General features: G+C 41.1%; 1 protein-coding gene across 1 annotated transcript in view; it reads left to right on the forward strand.

Moving 5' to 3' along the window:
* The window catches only part of RASSF9 (Ras association domain family member 9), a 35051-nt gene extending 14318 nt beyond the window's left edge, over nt 1–20733 (forward strand). Inside the window, exon 2 of the mRNA XM_019543127.1 lies at nt 15712–20733. Coding sequence (XP_019398672.1) covers nt 15712–16987 — 1276 coding nt within the window. The 3' untranslated portion in view covers nt 16988–20733. The remainder of the gene's footprint in view (nt 1–15711) is intronic.
* Nucleotides 20734–21592: the final 859 nt, after the last annotated feature.

The following is a 21592-nucleotide window of genomic DNA, read 5'->3' on the forward strand; positions in this document are numbered from 1 at the left end:
AGGACTTTGAGGTTGTAAAATCTACTAATCAAGTTAGGAAATTACCACTGGTATAGAATGACTATAAGACATTCCTGTTTGGTTATCTGTCTATTCTTTCCCATTGAAGCTGCACCCACGTGTATAAATTAAATACTTCATATATTCAGTGTCCCTTAGAGACTTCAGTGTTTAGAAAATTCTCTGGGAGTGAGGATACCTGGCTTCCTGTCCTGTTCCACTGAAGTGTTTAAAACCTAACATCTGTTTTTACTTTATCTCCAGTCTGACTGTCCCAGGCTGTGACATTAAAAAAAATAAATAACTTGCAGTAGCTGTGATTGTCCTGGGGAAAAAGTGTCATCTCAGATACTTCATAGGTATTTAAAGTGGGAGGATGGCCTTATGTGTGTAGGATCCCAGGGAAAAAGGATTTGTTTGCCAAGAAATCTGAGGTCTGTTTTTAGCTGAAGTTTTGCATGTCAAGAACAGCCTGAGCCGTAGGGATTGAAGGAGACCACCCTGATATCGCTCTATTGCCTCATAGTTATGTCATCTTCTAAGAGATTAAAAATCTGGGTTCAGACCTGGAAGGGGGGGGGGGGGAAACAAGGGCTTTGAACCTAGGTCTCTTATTTCCACCACCACCCCCCCCCCCAAAAAAAGGGGTCAGTAACTGCTTAATGTGTAAAAGGGAAGAGGGCATTATCTTCTCCTCTAGGTCTCTTGAACAGATTTGGATTTCCCCAAAACAAAGCCTTTCTTTCTGGGAACCTACAGAAGTGCAAACCTATTGTCCCACTTCAGGTACTGGTAGCTAAAAACAGATACTGTGTTTATCCTGGTTCTGATTGTATTGGGCTTTGATTTAAAATAAGCAGGGAAGGAAGGGGTGTGGAGGGAGGAGAGATGCACAGGCCTTTAAACAAACAGTTTGAATGTAGTCAACTCAAATTAGCCCCAATTGTGCCAGGGAAAAAGTGTTATCTTGGTACTTAAAAGTGAGATGGGAGGCTTGTGTATATCTATAGCACAACAAAAGGCTGTGTTGCAGATGAGGCACAAGCAGAAATCCAATGTCTGTTTTTAGCCTGTGAAGTACCCAGATAACTCAAATTAGACCTTGAGGAGGTGGGAGGAGGCTGTTAATTACCAGTCAACCTGCATGTGTAAATGACTGTCTCCTTTCTCGTTTTGATGGTACTCAAGGCCTAGGACAACCAAACCTGGGATAAACCCACCTGACATCTGTTTTTAGCAAAAGGTATTAATTAGTGTCTAACTCCAGAGGATGATTCGCTATTGTGACTCCTAAGTGGTGATACTCTCCTTATAGTCAGATGCACAATTCCTTGAAGGGGAAGCTATACTTTTAATCTTCTCTCTTCTCTTAACATCTCCTATTTGCTAGTTTTAAGTGACTTTTTAGGCATGACAGTGTATACTGTGTGTGATCATGTAACTAAAGACCATATCAAATTGCATATGCACAAGGGACTCAAGTTGGGCAACTTTAACATTGACATTTCCCAGCTTTTCAGTGCTTGACTTTGCAACCTTGACAACAGTCTTGCAGTGTGGCCTTTTTGTATAGTATATTTATATGCTCACCTTTACATTTATGTATATTTTATATCCTATATTCCAAATCAGTTAAAAATAGCAATAACCAAGTGTTCTTTTAAAGTCAGAGATTGTGGTTAGGTCTGGGTCATGACAGCTTGGTAGGGACCTCTAAATAAGTGTTTTCCTTCAAAAATCACAAGGCACTGTTCCCTTGAGGGAAAGGAAAATGTGTTCACTCAACTGTCACCACTTAATCCCTTCAACTGATAAATGTCTTGTTAAAGTAAACTTTCTCTTGGGTCTCCATCTGTGAGGTTGATGGCAAGTTAGAGGCACCTGAACTGCCTTCCTGTTAAGGATTCTCACCAGCAGTGCCTGCAAAGATATTTTTATATTCCATGTGCTGATATAACATTGGATTTTGATGTTAATAAGGTTGACTTTTTGATGTTAATAAGGTTGACTATATTTTAAAGACATATTAATCAGCTTGCTGTCCACTCAGTGTCCAGCCACTTCTGAAACTTTCCCTGGATGCTCAGCTTGATTCCTAGCATGTGCAATCCATGTTTTCATAAGCCTTTCATTGTCTGAGTAGGTTGAAACACACTCTTCTCTTGACTTTTTTTTTTTTTCTGACACCTTCCCAGATGTGTAAACTTGGGCACAGGGCCTCAAACGTGTGGACGCCCAGAGTTTGAAGGCCATTTCTTTAGGTGCATGTGATAGAGTACTTTGCCTGATCAACACATCAAAGAGCTACTCAACACAGCTCACAAAGACGCTCTTATGGACGCAGAGGGACATCCGTCCATCTTCAGCTCTGTGCAAAAATGACATTTATTTCTTACCTATGGGGACTTTTTACCATCTTGTGCCATCTAAACTTTTCCCAGAGCCTGACGAAGGGAGTTTGATCCTGAAAGCTTGTGGGATAGGACAGTGGGTTTTTTTGCCATTTTCCATTTGGTCTAATAAAAGGTATCATTTTGGACCCAAGAGTTCTAGTTTCTTGTATGCGATAGAGTAAGTAAGCAGACACACATGGCTTGTAACAATTAAAAAAAAATCTTTATTTTGTCTTACAGAAATAGTCAATAGAATTCTTTTAAATCTCCGAGTCCTTCAGGCTTTCTGTATTTTATGACCCAGCATTTTTGAGACCCAAAAGAGATCTTTGGTTTCCTTTTGGGGGAAGGGAGGGGGGAATTTCACACTCCAAACCCACATCTGTTCTAGCAGTGAGTATGGCCTTTGTTGTGACAGGAATTTCATAAAATTAACCAGAATTCATAAATTATACATATGAAGATTCCCCAAATCATCCCAGGATGAAAAATGCTTCAGCTTTCTTTTTGAAAACGTGCCCACCCTTCTTGCTAAAATAATTGTGTCTAATACTCAATTTAGCTATTAAGTCTGAACAGATATATATGAGCACATTCCATTATCTCATTTTTCCTTCCGACTCTTTGAAGAGTAGTTACAACTAATGAAACACATTTGTCATTAAATTATCTTTTAGCAAGTTCCAAAGTGAAATCAAATATATTTGAATAAGGGAAAAAGGAATTTGATTGAAAATGAGGTTTTGATAAAATCCCTTTTTGAGATGACATCTTCAATACTCTCTAATGAAAGCAAGAGAAACAGAAAAGATTGTATGGCATAATTTCAAAAACTGGTGTTTCACAGGCTGTACAATTTGTTAAGATAATGAAATGCATAGACAGGAAAAAACCCATAGAGATCTCATTCTGCCATTTCTCCTTATTCTAAACTTGCTAAAACTGCATGGTCTAATTTTCAATGACACACAAATTAAAAAAAAAAAAATGTTAAGGTTGAAAAGTCAAAAATGCTGAAGTTGGGAAATGTCAATTTTTTTTGTTGTTGTTTCTACAAGCAGAATTCATCCTCCCTATGATCCTGTGGAAAAAAACATAGTATGTAGTCCTGTAATTAGTTACAGAATTCATAGACACGGTCAGACAGATTTAAAATTGCAAGGGAAACTATGCATCTATTATTTCCTAAATTTTCAGTGCTTGACAGTGTAAAACAGGGGCAGACAAAATATGGCCTGCAGGCCGATTCCAGCCCACCAGGCCATTCTGTCTGACCCACAGGGTCCCTAAAAAATTTAGAAAATTAATATTAATCTGCTCCTGGCTGCCTGTCATAGATGACAAGAGCCAGGGGCAGTAGGACCCAGGGGGAGCTGGAGAGAGAACTAAACAGCCACCTCAGCAAGTCTGGCATGGCCCCATCCCACCCCACCCCATGCTGTGCTGGTGGGGGAGTGGGGAATTGGCTACAGCAGGCAGGGGGAAGGGGGAGCGAGCGAGCATGTGGACTACGGTGACAGTCAGGCAGGAGCATGGAACCTGCACCGGTGCACTGGGGCCAGGGCTGGCAGGGCCCAGAGCAGGGCGGTTGGCACGTGGGGCTAGGCTGCCAGGGGCTCTGTGGAGCTGGGCTGGCTCCCTCCTCTCCTTGCTTGAGCAGTGCAGCCAGGCTCCGCTCCTGCTGCCCCCCTGGTGTTGGCCCTGGTGCACTGTTGCAGGCCCCGCGCTCCTGCCCGGCTGTTACTGCACTCTTCATGCAGACTCACTGCCTCTTCCCCACATACCCCCAGTCTGCTGCACTCCAGCATCACATGGCTCCCAGCTGCAGTGCTGGGACTGCAGGAGCAGCTGGGACATGGTGTCAGAGTGGCTAGGGAGGAGGTAGGGGGCAGGGAATTGGCAAGAAAATGGCAGCAGTGTCAGACGGGGGCAAGTGGCAGCAAGCGGGAGCAGGTGACCTGTGCTAGTGCCCCAGGGCCAGGCATGGCAGGACCACAGAGCCCAAGCTTGCAGGAGTGCTGCTGAGGGTTCTGCCTGCTGTAGGGGGGAAAAGTGGGAGGCTGTGGGCAAATCCTCCAGGCAAGCCACAACCATCCCCAGCCACCCTCCCCCTATACACTCAGCCTCCCACAAAACCCATATCTACCCACACCCCTAACACACACGCACTCTCATACCCACCCCCCACCCACAATATACAAGAGTAAGACTTAAAATGAAGTTATTATACTATCACCTCTATGTACACTACACAAATACACGTAACTCAGGACAAGAATATTTTTTAATGAAATTAATGAATGTTGTCGTACATGTTTAATTTTTGTAATATAATTTGGTATTTTTCTGGTTCAGAGATGGCAAAACCCCTTGCTGAAAGGAGTAAATTCTGGGAGCAAGGGGAGGGACTTCTGGTGGCAAAGGTCAGGGCTTGGGGACGGGACTGTGGTCCCAAGATGATCAGGAGGTGGGGCCCGCAATGGTTTGCCAAAACGTGGTAAGAAGCCCTCTGCCTGAAATAATTGCCCACCCCTGGTTTAAAATCTTGAGGATACTCCTATATGTTGTGCATATAATTTTCCTATCAAAGGTAAAAGAAAAACAATTTCTGTGTCTGTGTTGTTTTAACAATCATCATGCTCTGAAAATTCAACACACGGTGCTATAGCTGGGCTAAATACATTAAGCAGATGTTGCCGAATGCTGGTATGCCAGGGATAAGGTATAGCACAAAGATGTGAGAAGTTCTAACAAATTGTAAAAATCGCTTATAGTTAAAAGCAGAGGCATTCAACTCATTTGGCCCCACAAACTAGATTTGGACCATGGGCTTTCTACAGGGTAGATGACCTACCTCCCAGCAGCAATACACAATTGCTTGTTACAGCACCATTTGAAGGCTGTTATCTTGTCTCCCATACAAGTAATGCTGTTATCTTGTCTCCCATACAAGTAATGCTGTTGTAACCCATGGTGTCACTAAAAAAACACTTGATTCTCACATCTTCTTCTCTGTTTTTTCTTTAGGGTAAACAAAGCAAGTTCTTTCAAACTTTCCTCCTAGGTCATGTTTTCTAGGCCTCTGATCACTTTTTTTGGCTTTCCTCTAGACTCCCTCCGGTTGATCTGCATCTTTCATGAGTTATGGTATCCAAACTGGATTAAGTACTTCAGTACTGGGGCCTTACCAGTGCTGAGTAGAGTAGAATGATAAACATGGTCTTGATTATACACCCTAGTATACAGTTGGCTTTTTATTTTTTATAACAGCATGACCTTATTGAATCATATTTCATTTTGTAATGCACTATAACCTCCATATTTGTTTCTGCAGAACTAATGCTTACCCAGCCATTCCATTCCTCATCTTGTTTTTGTGCAGTTGATTAGTACTTAATATAGTACTTAGTGAAGTGCTTTGCACTTCTCCTTTATTTAATTTCATCCTGTACATTTCAGTTCATTTCTTCACTTTGTCAAGATCATTTTAATTTCAATCCTAGCCCCAAAGTGCTTGCAGTCTCTCCCAGCTGGGTCACATCTGCAGATGTAATAATAAGTGCACTCTCTCATGTATCATCCAAGTCATTAATAAAAATATTGAATAATACAGAAGAATCCTCCTTGATTCATTCCTTTTTAATTTTAGAGTGAGCCACTGAAAACTGCTCTTTTTAACTATATTTTTTCCACCTAGTTGTGTACCCACCTTACTGTAATTTCCTCTAAACTGGGTGGACTACCTTTTCCCACAGTGGGCTGTCATTGAAACCTGGAATTCTGCTGCAGGCCCCAAATATCTTGTCCCTGGAGCATCCAAGCTGTCTGCACTTAACCTTGCCAGAAAATTAAAATCACTGAATGCTTTGCTGTTTGTTTCAATTATAAAGCTACTCTTGGTTCTCTCGGTATCATATCTGTACTATAGCTGTTCTCCAGAATTGCATCTTCATTCAAAGATTCCAGCCCTCCCACCAGGGGAGCAAGTTCCTAATGTTACTGAAATGCAACTTGAAAAGCACTTCTAGAAATAAGGCATTTAGCTCCCTCTTTGCTTTTAAAACCGTTGCTCTGCCACTGTACCACAATAAAATGCAGGTACAATAGTTAAACCATCTGTCCTGGCACTGTGACTTCTCAACAAACTTGATGATGGTTAGTTTCAGAAATTCCTGGAATGTTTTGGACTAATATCCAACTACCATATATATGCCATTGATATATAATAGAGACAGAGTGTTTGTCTGACAGGAAAGCATATTTAAGGTGTGGATGTAAGTTATAGAGAATGTGTACCCTGAGGGTAATGGAAAGCATTCTGTAAATCATTTCAAGAGTCAAGGCTGAGAGGCAAAGTATCTCCATTAGCATTGGAGATTTGTAGAGCATTAGCCATATCTGAAGGGATGACATCCATTTAATTGCCAAGTCATCACTATGCTCTCAACAGATGCATTTTTAAAGAGAATCTCCATAAGGGACACGATAAGCATTTACAAAATATTAAATGGTGAAGAGAAAGTAAGTAGGGATTTATAACTTACTCTCTTGCAATACAAGAACTAAGGGGTCACAAAAATGAAACTTGTTGGTAGTAAGTTTAAAACTAACAAAGGGAAATTCTTTTTCCCACCATGCATAATTTTAAATATGGAACTCATTGCCCCCAGATGTTGTGGAAGCTGACAACTTAGCCAGGTTCAAAAAGGGACTGATTGAACAAATTCTTAGTGGAAGGGGGCATCAGTAATTATTAGCGTGGGAGTTAGGGCTACAGCTCTGAATTAGAACTTTCTATAACTTGGATGCTGCATGTGAAAGGAACAGGAGGAAAAAGCCCTTGTCATAACCAGTTCACTGTTCCTTTCAGTGCTGACTCTCACTGCCACTGTGACAGGTTGCCAGGCAAGATGGACTTAAGGTGTGATTCGGGAAACGGCAATTTTTACATTCTTATGTAATTCTTCCATGAATATTCCAATTATCTTGAACGGAGTGAAAAGTTCCAATTAGAGTAACTGTTACCTGTTTGTTCATATGTCTTTAATATGTCAACATACTTACAAATATAGCTCTTTAATACAGTTTTCATTATTCTGCAGTACCTCTGCCGTCCATCTGCCTAGAAGATTGGCTAGTTAAGCCAAACTTACTCTGTTTTGCAGGTAGCATAAATCCCAGGGTGACTTTTATTAGTATTTAGCTTCTAATCAGCCACATGTCCATGATGGAAATAAGTGCAATGTCTAGATCTTTTTCTAGAACCCTTTTATTGATCCATGATATTTCTGTGGCATTAACCCATTTTATGATGCAATAACTTTGTTTTATTTGTTCATTAAAAAGTATTTTACTGGCTTTGTCTTAGTGCGACAATAGAGTTATAGGTGATAAAGTGACCAGAAGTTTAGATCTTGGAAAAATGTTGTTATACATACCTTGCAAAATTTCATTACTTCATTATCAATATATTTTGCAATTAGCATGAAATGATAGCAGTCTGCTCCAGTAGAAATGTAAAACTGGTTGTAAATTCAAGAAGGAAAATGATGATATAGAATGCAACTCCTGACAACTATTGCTAATTAAAATATATTTTATGAAAGTCTTTTTAACAATGTAGGGTTTGAAGAGAGACAAAGATCTATGTAGTTGAGACATAGAAAATGCAGATAAAATGATAGCAAGAATATATTAAATGCTATCCAGCTAGCTAAATTAAATTGGTTTAATCTGGTTATTAAAAAGTCCCTGAAATACTCCAATATTTACAAACAGCAAAAAACAACCTTCCCCCACCTTCTTCTTTTCCTTGTGTAAATATCATAAAGCTAGCAAGGTGCAAAAACTAAAACTATTCCATTTTTTAATAATTCATCTAAATATAAAAGAAGATGTCATTGTCTCTAACAGTACCAGATGATAACGATAAGTCTCTGTTCTGTTTTGATCTGGCTCCTACCCTGGGGATCTTTAAGAAGAGGCTTGATGACTACCTGGCTGGACTCATTTGAGTCCAGTCTTTTTCTCCTGCCCGGGCAGGGGGTCGGGCTTGAAGATCTGCAAGGTCCCTTCCAACCCTACTTCTGCGATTCTATGATTTCTCCTCAAACCAGTCTGAGTTCTGTAGTAGGTTTTTCTTAGAGTTGCTGCACTGGAAGGGTAATGCTGAACCACATGGTCCTTTGTGGTCTGCTTTGTTGATTTTTATGGTACTGATGTAAAAAGTCTTTTTCCCACTGAGTAGTGGTGAAATAGCCATACAAGAGTGTCATACGGAAAGGAAGAAAGCACAGGATTATAAGACCCGGTATTAGGTAGCTACATGCCTTATACTTGCTTCAGACAAAGAAACTGCCTCAGTGCCCATAGATTTTAGGGGCAGAGCAGGATTGGGATGGGGCCAGTGGCTCTGATTTCTATGTAGATTCAGCAGCATTTTCTACTAAGAGGATGGTGGCTCCATTCTGATACCTTGCCACCCTGAGGCTATGGAATTACTGCTACTGTTACTATAACAGGCTGTGTATTGGGGAGACAGATCCTTCCATTCTTCTGCCCTGAGGAAATCCACCCAGACATAACCCAGTTAAGTAGGTGTGGCTTCTGTTACTTGAAGGCATAGGCAGCCAGGGATTCATAGGCAGTTTTGGCTAAGTAGAGACAGTCAGAAAGCCTGAGGTTGAATCAATCCAGTCTTTGCAGGTTAATCCAAGATGCAGAGATTAAACAGAGGAACAACTGGACATGCACTTAGCTTTTGATTCAGAAAATGCAGCCGTATGTCTGCAGCAGCTCAGGCCAGAAGCTGGGAGACAATTCTCTGGTGCACAGCCAGCATGGGCTGTGTTCACTTCCTCTTCTTGCTGCCTCCTAGGTCTCTAGGATTTGGAGTCCAGAATCACAGCAGCAAGATTACAGGGTTGCTCATCACTTCTTCCTGCTTCCAGGCACAGGCGGGGCTGCTTCCAGGCATCTCTGGGATTTGTAGCCCACAGTCACAGCCAGCAGTAAGTTTGAGTGGGATCTGGGGCTTCCCCTCCCAAGCCCCAGACCCCAGCTGAGGTTGACCTGGGGTGGGGCAATCACTGCCCCCCCTTCCCCCGCCAACCCTTCTCTGATGGAGCAGACAGCGTGCTGGGATGTTGGGGAACTGTCATTTAACTTGAACAAGGAAAGGATCTGGGACCGAAGTTTCATAAACCAGTTTGACCCAAATCAGTTAAGTCTGATGCTACATTCAACCAGGTTTATCTTGAACCAGTTTCAGCCATTTTGAAACTGGTTTATGTGAACTGACCTTCTGTTCTATTACAGGTTTAAACCAGTTTCTGATCGCTTAAGCCAGTTTATGTATAATGTCTATCCCTAGTCTGAGTACGTATTGCAGAGTTAGCTACTCAACAGTACAGTAGGCTAGACCTTGCTTAAGCAGTAGGGACACTGCTAAGGCAGCAAGGGTAGCAGCCATAAGCTGCCTTGAAGGCATCCTGGCCATTGGGCTCAGAATGGAAACCTCTGTGGGTGGCAAGAGAGTTATTATCTGACAGGAAAGAGCCAGGCATAGGAGGCAAATAATTGGACTCGAAATAATTTTTGTTTTGTTTTTTCAGCTTGCTACCTGGGCAGTCGCTGCAAAAAAACAGTTTAGATACTTTCTCATAAAGTTTCCTAGTTCTAGTTAGATAATGAAAATGGCATAAATCCATTTCAGGACTCTTATTGCTTATCAGAAGGAATTACTCAGGAGTAGAATTGTTTAGAATGGGAAAAAATAACTGAGCCATAATAGTAGAACACACAGTATAAGAAGTTACTAAGCAAAACAAAAATGAAAATAAAATAAGCTATCCATTTGATATGGTTCCAACTTGTAAAATTCAGTTCCAGGTCAGAGCTTTAGAATTGTTTAGCATCAGGGATCTGGTTCAGGCTTGTTACAAAAAGGGACTAGAGCTATGCAGTTCAGTTTTGAACTTCCCCAAACATCTAGAGACATAATTTCCCACCCCCGCAAAACTTGGAGGATTTTTGCCCTTAATTTCCGGAAGAGACTTGTGTTCAAGTTTAAACAAATCCACAGCTGCTTAAGAAGCACACAGGAGTTGAGAAATAAACCAGCAGATGGTCCTAAATGTTCACTGGGTAGAAATCCATCTTCTGAGCAAGGCATAATATAATGAGAGATCTTTTTTTAAATATTAAACATATTTTGTATCCTGAAACTGAACCTCTATAATAATTATGTTGTGCTATGACTGAGAAGCAGAATCCAGGTTAACAGCATTCTTGTTTGGTATTAGCTGGATTAATTTTAATTAAAGAATTATTTTTTTCTGAAAGGCTTTTATGATATGTTGGATCGTATTGGTTTACTGTAATGGAAAATGACAAAGCAAAATTGATTTTTTTTTTTTTTTTAAAGGTACTGTTGGTGTGTAGTAACATAGGATGAGATGAGATTAATTCACTTGGATCAAAATTTGAAGGCAAAAATAGATTAATTTACCTAATGATCACAAATAAAAATGGGTATTCTGACTGAAATTATAAAAATAATTCATGGTGAAATCATTCTGTAAACAGTTTTGAGGCAAGAATTTATTAATTTTATGCTCCCCCCCCTTCTCCCCCCACCACCCTTTCCAACATTTAACTAAAAGGTGGTGGTAGGCAGTGATGTAGTATGTCAGAACCTCAGTCATGGATCAGGACTTCCTAGGATGAAGTGCTCTACAAAGTGAACAAAACAGTTCCTGCTCCAAAAAGCATAAAATTTAAATGTTGGATATTGTTCGTCCTGAGAAGTAAAAATTATAAAGAAGATTGGAAATGATAAAATCCAAGAATTACAATGAGACATGATGTGACATCCTCACGTTTTTCTCTGTCATAATAGCTAGTCGTGATTTCTTGCAAGAATTCTGAAGGGACTTTCTATAATAAGCAATATCCTTCTGTCAACCTGCTTGTTAAACTCCTGGTGGATTTTGTATAAAAACTAACGGCAAGGTATAACAGCAACGGTGTCAGGCAAGTGTCAGTAACAGTAGCATCCTATCAATGGTGGGTAGATTTACTTGCAGATATAATGCACTTATAAATGCCCAAGACTGGCCAGACAAGTTTTAAAGTAGTTTCGGGGGGGATGGGTGGCGGGCTGGAGCAGAGGAGAGCTTTTGCTTAACTTGTGCAATCGGGCATGTACATTCAACATCCTGAGTAGGCCTGAAGATAGATTTCCACCGAAACTCAGAATGAAGAATAGGAAGAGTATCAATATGCCGAGAGTATATATAAAATCCCAGAAAACAGGAGCAAGCAGGAACCACCTTGGGTAACTCCACAATAAATGTCTTGTGTAGATGTGCCCAATTAATATTACGTAACTAGCTCCACAGGAAATGATTACTTGTGCCTATTAGGCCACAGGAAACCAATAAATGCCACAGCAGTGCACATGTAGATGCTGGCATGGCTGGCTGGGGCAGGCAGGTACTTCAGTGTAGGGATTGCCTGTTGGCTAGCCCTGGATTGCGTGCTGGCTAGCCCAAACTATAGCTCCCACTTAGCCCAATCAGCGCCTCCACAGCACATTGAACTGGGTTGGAGCAGCTCCAGGTGGCAGGCTGACCCCCAGGGCCCCTGCCAGCTGGGGCTGCTCTGACCCAGCACAATGTGCTGTGGTCTCAGGTGCACATGTAAATATGATGCCATGGGGCAGTAAACTCCAGTGTGATGTATGCTGAAATGTATTGCTGCGCCTTAATGTGCATGTGTAGATGTGCCCACTGATGGGTTGAGGCTTTAGTATGTGTTAATGAAAATTAACTTATTATTAAAAAGAGAAACAAAACCCCCTTAAGTATAAGGATATTGTTTCCCACACTAAAATGTTTTTGTAGTTTACATTTTAGTTTTCTCAGTCAGCTTTTTCCGCTTTCAAAATCATGGACTGCTAATTGATCTAGAAATTGAGTTTAACTTATTTCTTTATAAGTAGGTGTCAGGATTATTTGGAAATTTATCAGTTATGTTTAGTAACTGTTATATTCATTTGTATAATCTTAACTTTACACCTAGCACCTATAGTAACTATATTCTATTCTGGACTTTTCTTTTTACATACTACAGAATAAAGTGAACATTCAGCTTGTTGACCTTCATAGCTGTCTTCTGTTGTAATACTTTATTCATGTTCATTTCGTTTTACCTATTAATCTCTCAACAAGTAAAAACACTTCTATGGCATCCTGTGCTGTGTAAACTTTGTAAAAATGATAAATATTGACTTTATGGCCCGCGATATGTTCAACATAGTTGAACATATCATATTTCAGTGTTATTTGATCAGGTGATTTCTTGTTTTTGTGTGGTGTGATAACAGATCTGTAGCTTAGTGATTTCTTGCTGCTGTTATTTGGGATTTTGTTAATACGTATGATATGCTTCTTAAACCTGTTTACTAGGATTCATTTAAAAAAATAAATAAAGTGATTGCCTTTTAGTAACTGCCATTTTAAAAGAGGAAACAGACAAAAACCACAGAATTATTAAGTGGTCCCTAACATTTATGTAAACAATGTTTCAACAGACGAGTAAGAGTGCTCTCTTTCTCTAATATTAATGAGCTTTTTATAGGTTAGAACAGGGGTGGGCAATTACATTGGCTGGAGGGCCACTTAACAAGTTCTGGTGAGCTGTTGAGGGCCATAAATGTAACCTGCCTTTTGACAGGTGCCCTGCCCCCTGGTTACTATGTTGGGACCGAAAGTCCCACCCCTAACTCTTGACCTTTGCTGCCAAAAGTTCCTCCCCTTGTCCTGGGAATAGGCCTTTGGGGAGAGGGGGTTGCCATCTTAGAACCAGGAAAAAAACAAATGTACTAAAAATCAAACATCTACTATAACATTTATTTTATTTTTGTCCTGATTTATGTGCAATTGCATAGTGTATATGAAGGTGATTGTATAATAGCTCACAATAAAGTTTTACTCTTGTATATTGAGGGGGGTGTTTGGGGTGGGGGTGGATATGTGAAGGGGGAGTATGGGGGCATGTGTGGGTACAGTAGGGATGTGGGGTGGGGAAGTGTAAGGTGTGTGGTTGGGATGTGGATGAGCTGGGTGTTCATATGTGGGGTGCTTCAATCCCCTGGCTTCTCTGCACACGCCTTTTCCAATGTGGCTGAGCCCAGCTCCTCCACAGGCTGGGTGGAGGGAGGTATCAGTGCTGCCTGCCTGGCTTACAGAATGCTGCAAAGGGGCAAGAAAGCATCTGCCACCAGCGGGCAACAAGGGAAGCTCCTAGGAGAAGAGGGTGAGGGGAAAGGGGAATGAGCCTGGGGCCACCAGATCTCTTGGCCTCTATCCTATGATTGCCCGGTGGGGCTGCAGCTAAGCCCATACTGGATCCTTCTGTTGCTGCTCCCACCCCACCTGCCTGTCCTATGCCTTCCTGATGGTGCTTTGTGGGCAGCCAAACTCCTTCATATTCCCCCTCCATTCATGTGCTCGCCCACCCAGCCATACATGAGCAGGACCAAAGCAAGCTGCAGGCAGAGCTCGCTGCCTTCCTCATTCCCCTCAATGCCTCAGCTTTCTCTCCCTACCTGCTGCTCAGAGCATTGCAGCAGGGACAAGAGGTGGAGCTGCTGGAGGCTGGGGGAGCCCATCAATTTCTTCTACTGCAGCCCTGCCTGGAACCTGTGCCCAGTGGCTGGGGCTGGGATCTTTTGGCAGGGGAGGCTGGGAGAACAGCATGTGCTATTCCAGGTGGGAGTGGGTGGGACTTGGCCTCATGCAGTGTGCAGCAGGGGCAGCTAAGGGCCAGACCAAGTGTAATTAATTGGTGGGTGTCTACCTGCAATCCGTATTCAATCAGCTGGTGGGCCAGATCCAGCCTGTGGGCCATATTTTGCCCACCCCTAGGTTAGAAGCATTGTAGCCCTGCAAATTGCTGAAGTAAAAATTTAATTTAGATCTTTGTGGTTTGTACAAGTTTTCCCAAGGTCACTGTAATAAATTTAATTATGAGGAATAAAAACCCAGTAGTTCATACTGAGATGATGGATAAATAGGATACAAAATTTTATTTAATATACATGCATTCATACAAATAATGTGACTGTGTAGAATAAACCAGATTCTCTCCTAAGAAAAAAGGACAGACTCACTAGGTTCTAGTGCATGCTACTCATTTTCCTAAGCAACAGGAAGAGTTGCTTGAAGATGTTTCATAGGGTGATCAAATAGCCATGTTCTTCCTTCACTTCTCCCAGTTCAATAGCACCTAGCTGCCTACCTAGAAAATCCCCTGTGAATCAGTAGTGTAGGGAACCAGCTCTTCCTGGTATTGATGAGGTGACCCAACCTTTTTGATCCACAGGCAGGATGGGCAGTGCCAGGTTCCTCCACAGGGCAGACCTGGCTGAGTCTGCTCTGGTGCATGGGGCTCAATTTTGTGATGGGGGAACCGTTGGAAGTGTTAATTGCCATAGTTCCTCCGCTGCCAAATTTCCCAAACCGTGGGGTGTCCCCCATGCTGGATGCTATGTTACAAGGGCTGAGAAACTCTGGTATTATTTCTGTTACCCTAGACCAATGTTGATTAACCTTTTTCCCCCTTGGGCCAGATGGACACTGCCGAGTCTGTCCATGGGCTGGATCCAGCCAGTAGGTTCAACCTGGTGCACAGGGCAGAGGCAGGGCCCAATCCAGCCTTATGGGGTGGGGAGGGAGGGTATAGCCCAGCCTTGATTGGCTCCCATGGGGGAAGGGACCATAGCTTGGTCCTAATCTAGTCAAGTCCCAATCCAAAAGGAGGTGTAGCCTAACCTCGATTTGACTGCGTGGGGTATGGCCTGGCACAGCCCAGGTGAAGCCATGTGGGAGGGCCCTGATGTAGCTGTATAGGGAGGAGGGAGGCATAGCCTGGCCCTGATCTGGTGGAATGGGTAGGAGACAGGAGGGGAGAGGTGGTTGTGTTTTAACCAGCCCCAATCCCGCCATGCAGGGGGGAGGGCGCATGACCCAGCCCCTGTTTGCCTGTTAAGGGCATGGGAATATCCATGTGCATATTACAGAAATTAATATATTTCAATATATACTCATAGTAATATGATTTTTCTTATTCTAAAACAAATCTGGTATGATGCAGTCATATTGTTCCAACAGTGCCAACTTCCATAATTTTTATTTCCAGTCTTATGATATCTGGTGTTCTCTCTAGAGTCCCAGATCCTGTATTCCAGTCATTTATGAAAAAATCTCAGAGATTTGACTTACATTTGGTGTTCTGTTTTTGTTTTTTGCATTAGATCTGCAAGCAAGGACATGGCTTCAAATGAAAGGGAGATTGTTGTTTGGGTTTGCCAAGAAGAGAAAATTGTGTGTGGACTGACAAAGCGCACAACTTGTGTAGAAGTGATCCAAGCTCTTCTAGAGGAACATCAAGCTACATGTGGGGAAAAAAAGTTTCTTTTTGGAAAAGCTAGTGATTATTGTATCATAGAAAAATGGAGAGGCTCAGAAAGGGTCCTCCCCCCTCTGACAAAAATCTTGAGACTTTGGAAGGCATGGGGGGAAGAACAGACTAATTTGCACTTTGTCCTGGTGAAGTCAGATGCTTTTCTCCCATTTCCACTGTGGAGGACAGCTGAAGCTAAGGTAGTTCAAAATGTAGAAAGACAATGGGAGCTCAGCCCAGCAAATTACATGAAGACGTTGCCAGTGGACAAGCAAAAGAGAATTGTCAGAAAGACTTTCCGGAAACTGGCCAAACTTAAACAAGACAGTATTCAGCAAGAGAGGGACAGTATGGAGACCCTGATTCATCTGATCATTTCCCAAGACCATACCATTCATCAACAAGTCGTCAGAATGAAAGAGTTGGATATGGAGATTGAAGAATGTGAAGCCAAATCCCATCTAGATCGAGTAGCAAATGATGGAGAAAACTATGTGCAGAATTCCTATCTAATGACCAGTCCAAATGAGGATGAACAACAATCAAATATACCATTTGCTCAAAATCAGATGCATGAATACTTAGACAAAAGTGATGGCATTTTGCAGTTGGAAGAGGGACTGAGACATCACAAATTACTAATAAAAAAACTCAGTGCTGAAATTGAAGAAGAGGTAAAAGGTATGTCCATTGGCACACAGGGAGATGAGTCTCCATCTAATGGGGCATCTAATGGTGAACCGGAAGACTCAGATTTAGAAAATGTCAAGCTTGAGCTGGAAAAAAGTATGAAAGATGGCTTGAGAATCAATTCTTATTTGAATGCCATTCAAAAAGAACTTGGTTACAGAGAGCTACTACTTCAAAAAAAGGAGAAAGAATATGAACTCCTTGCGGAAGAGTTTAATTTGCTGCACGTTAAAGACAATATTGAAACTACATTTTCACCCAGTGAAGAACAGGCCAACGGCAGTGAGAACTCCAGCAAAAGCACCGTGGTGTCTGACTTTGTTCGTCGAGTGACTAATTTAGATATCAATGATACTGACTCTGACACTGGAATCAGCTCTACTCACAGTCAAGACTCCGAGACGACATTAGGAGAGATGATTCTGTTGTCAACATAATTGAAGACCATTACAAACATGACTAAGAACAATTTAACAATCGCCTTTGGATATTTATTACCATTTAAAAACCTTGCTATTACAGAAGCTCAGTGCTGGGAGGTGGAGCACACCGACCTCAATCCAACAGCCATGTTCACATGCACATGACTTAGTACATGAGACTATTCACATACACATACATGCACAAACATGCATGTACTTAACCATGTTAATATCGTATATGCTTAAAATAACGTGCCTTGCTGGATCAAACTGCTCAGCACTTGAAAGTGGAGCCTCAGTAGGAGAGGAGGATTCTGGCTGCGAATGGGTTGGAATCAAAGTACAGATTGTGAAATCCCTTGATCCCTGAGTCCACCTCTTCATCTGACTAATCTATTAGGAGCACGGATATAAAAAAAAAAAAAATGCATCAAGTCAATTGGGCAGCTTGATTCTCTGTTCTGTTACATTGACTTTATTCATCTGAAGTTGAGTTGCACCGATCTAATACTGTAAGGGAATATAAGGTCAGGCACACAATCTAGGGAAACTTAGTTTTCATGATGTTGTAAAGACAAATAAAAAGCATATGCTTTTTATGCAGTATATTTAAACTTCATTGCTACAGATCACAAAGGTAACATTCCATAAGTATCTGAGTCATATTTTCGAAAGTGATCTCGTTTCCACACGCAGTTTCAGTATGTCTTAGGTTCTTAAAGGCTAATGCCATAAACAGAGGCACCTAACTGTTGCTATAGTTGCCTATTTTCAGCTATTCACTGCCATTGAGATCCTTAAAACCCCTGCTTAGCTGCTTTCTAACTTTTTATGTGCCTAGATTTTTGATCCAGTTCTTCTGGTACAGAACTATAGGCCCTGTTGCCCTCTTACTGAGTCCCAGTTCTCATCTAAACCCGAGAGTCACTCTCAGCCTAGCATTCCCCTGCTTATCTTTGCCTACAGCTATGGATCTACTACGTGTTCTCAGTGCATGCTTTCCGGATCAGGATTTGCCTAAAAATGAGGTAGGGATGGGACATTTTGGTGTGAGAGAGCTGGGTATACAAGTTAACTTCCCCTGCCCCCCCAACCCCTCACTAGTTAGAGTATTGATATAGAAGGGCTGCTGTCAAAACCTTTCTTCATTTGAATGAAATGAGAGATTTAAACCTCTCTCTTACTTCCTAGGTGAGAGTTATTGGGTAGGCTGGGGTGAATCTCAGTCTTTCCTGTTGAAATGTTGCCACTTTCTATGACTATTCATTGAGGCAGAGAAGAAACAGAATGAGAAATGAATTATAGTGTGATGGTTAGGGCATTCATCTGGGATGTGGCCGAATCAGATTCAAGATAACTGATCAATAAGCCAGCTTGCTGGTTTCTGGGAGCTTTGGTTTTAGATGCCTAAATCCTACCTACACCTTTTCCTAAAAGTATTCTCTGTGTAATGAAATAAGATGTGTGCCTCATTTAGATTTGAGAATTCCATTATGAGAGAGACCCCTATAAGCCAAGCATTATAACTTTTGAGTGTCTCGGTGCCTAAATCTCTCTCTTTTTAAGCACTTTTGAATATATGCCTTAAAATCAAACTGCACATATTAATGGAATTCTAACGAGCGCTAACCAAACAAAAACGAAGTTCAGTTAAATCCTGAACTTAAATCTTGGATGTTTATTAAAGGACTGTATTTAGATGGCATAAATGTAAAAGACTGGTAATTTTAGCTATGTTTTTTCCTTTGACTAGTTTGTGGAGTCCATTGGTTTGTTTCCCTGATGGTCATTTTGAAAACTACATTGGCAGATGCAAGCACTTAAGCTGTGCTTGTATAGTTGACTTGGAGAAAATCTTTCCTAAGTAATGTAAACAGTTCTTGTTTTGAAGACTTCTGAACCCTAGTTACATTATGAAGAAAAAAAATTGTTCTGTCTGTGTTGGCTGCCTTAAGGTATCTTGTTTCATACTATAGCTTTATCAGTCAATATTACTTTGAGTGTTTTGAATGCCTTGGGTGTAATATGTCAAGTCCAGACCCATCAATTCTTGATGGAAACTAAATATATAACAAATATTATACCTTAACTTTGTAGTAATTTATTAACACAGATGAACATCATTTTAAAACTCTGTGTGTCACGTACCAGTGTGGCATGCATAGACTTTTTGCTTGTTTAAATCTTGAGAGTAGGTTAATATATTTCATGAATTGCATTAGAAATAATTGTTAAGTATTGACAGGTTTTTTTTGTTTTTTTTAAATACTTATTTTTGTGTGTTGGGGGGGGGAGGGGTTGTACTTTGTCAATTCATTTCTGTATAGGAGACTACTTCAGGGCATATAAGTAACGTAATTTCTTCTTCAGCCTGGCATCAAAATTTGTTTGTCCATAGGCTTTGTGTTGGCCCTCTGCAAATAAGTGACTTTCATCCATGCTGCATGCCTGATTGTGTTTCCATCATGTGCAATGTATGTATATATTCAAAGTATTGCTTTCTTCTGAGAAGAAAATAGGCAATACACCTTTTGAGAAGTCCATAGCGGTCTGAAACTCAGCCCTATGATCTGGACTAAGCTTTATTCCTTTTAAGACTAACCTGAGTTAAATTCACTACAGCTCAAAGGGCATGTCTATACGAGCATTAATGTGCCATAATTACGACACATTAAGTTCAGTAACTGTAATAACAAGTACTGACTTAATGCACTGTAATCGGTGCACTGGCACATGTTTTTTAAGTAATGGTAATGTGCAGTAGACTAATTCTACTGTGCATTAGCACAGCTTTCACTGTGACACACTGATGCACAGTCTACTGTGCTTCTTTGGGCATTGCTACACAAGTTTCTAGTCTTTGAGCTCTCTCCCCACCCTAAATCCCTTTAGTCCATTTCAGCGAGTTAATATGTCATTCTCTGAACCAGTGCTCTACCAATGTAGTTTTACTCCTTCCTTTTCTACTCAAATGCCTTTCCTTCACTTAAACTGATAGATGTTTCTGTCCCCTGGGAACTGCAAAATGTCAGCTTCTTTTTGCTCTTTTCCTGTCTCTTCGTAAGTTACCTTTTTTCGAGTCCCTACACTCTTGTTTTATGTTGCATGCATTTCCATTGGGTGCACAATGCTTACTGATTAGAGGAACACGGAAGTACTGAATGACAGGGCAACAATTCTGAGAATGAAGAGTGTTGAGTAAGAATACAAGCACAGACATTGGGTTCAGCTGGGGTGAAGGCAGAAGTAATAATTTAATAGACCAGAGCTCTCTTTTGGGCATGGAGATAGTAACTGGGTGGTGAGTGGGTATCAGACTGGGCTTTTGCTACTGAAGTTCTGGGTTGAAATCACTTGGATCCAGGTGTAACAGCACTGAAGTCAAAGAAGATAAACTGATTTATACCAGCTGAGAATTTGGTCCTAAGGCTTCTGGGGACTTCTCTGAAGTGGTCAGATCTGACAAACCTAAAGAGCAGCATCTCTTGCCCACATACTATTATAAGCTCTGTAATTCTAATGTCATAGACTGTATATAGTAATTTCATGTTTCTACATGATTTATTGTGTAATTTTACAAATTTGATGAAGCCAGATGAGTCAAAATTTAATTACTTGTTTCAGGCTCAAGATGACTGTTTCTTTAGAAGACAAATATAAGAACATAATTATCATTTGATTATAAAGAAATTTACAGTATTTAACATGCTTTTATATACTTAATAATTACAGTGTAATTAAAGAATTATTGCGTGGTTGTCTCTTCTGCAGAAACTTCACTTCAAAATGAATGATTGCATTTTATCTTCAGATGATGAGTGCATGGATTATAATAGCTTGATATTGTATGTGTGGAACTTAATCAGCACGTGTAAGTCTATGAAAATGATAGAATGACAGAACTCTAAAAAGCAGAACTCTAACTGTACCCCTTCCAGTTCCATTTGGGCATATCTCTTTCTTCCTGCCTGGTTGACCTAATTAACCTAAAGGATGCCTTTAGGCTACACTTGATCTTAGTCCATGACAGCAGGATGGACATAGCTTCCAGCTCCCTGGCCTCAGCACAGCTCTTTGCTATGTAGCCCTATCATGGGCATGGGCACATGAAAAGCCTTGCAGCTTTGTGGACTGAATCCAATGGCTTCACAAACAAGACCCAGCTCACAGGTTTTGTAGCTGATGTTTGGCCTTGAGTAGTGGAAGAACAGGTTGGGGACTAGTTAGAAAAGTTGGATGCTATCATGTCAGCAGAGCTGAATGGGATGTGCCCAAGGCTACTGGAGGAATTGGCTGGGTAATTTTGGAGCCATTGGTTATCTTTGAGAACTCATGAAAGTTGGATTTTGTCCCAGATGACTGCAAAAGGGCAAATATAATAATCAATTTTAAGAAAGGGAAGGGGGAAAATACAGGGATTTATAGACTAGTCACCCTGACTATAATATTTGGAAAGATAATGGAGCAGGTCCTCAAGGACTCCACCTAGAGGAGAAAAAGATGATCAGAAACAGCCAGCATAGATTCACTAGGAGCAAGTCATGTCTGACCAACCTGATTTCCTTCTATAATAAGGTGACAAGTGTATCAGTGTTGATCCTCCCAGGACTGTTCTCTATT

The sequence above is a fragment of the Crocodylus porosus genome, unplaced genomic scaffold (genome assembly GCF_001723895.1).
Source record: "Crocodylus porosus isolate Cpor-Errol unplaced genomic scaffold, CroPor_comp1, whole genome shotgun sequence".
NCBI classification, from domain to species: domain Eukaryota; kingdom Metazoa; phylum Chordata; order Crocodylia; family Crocodylidae; genus Crocodylus; species Crocodylus porosus.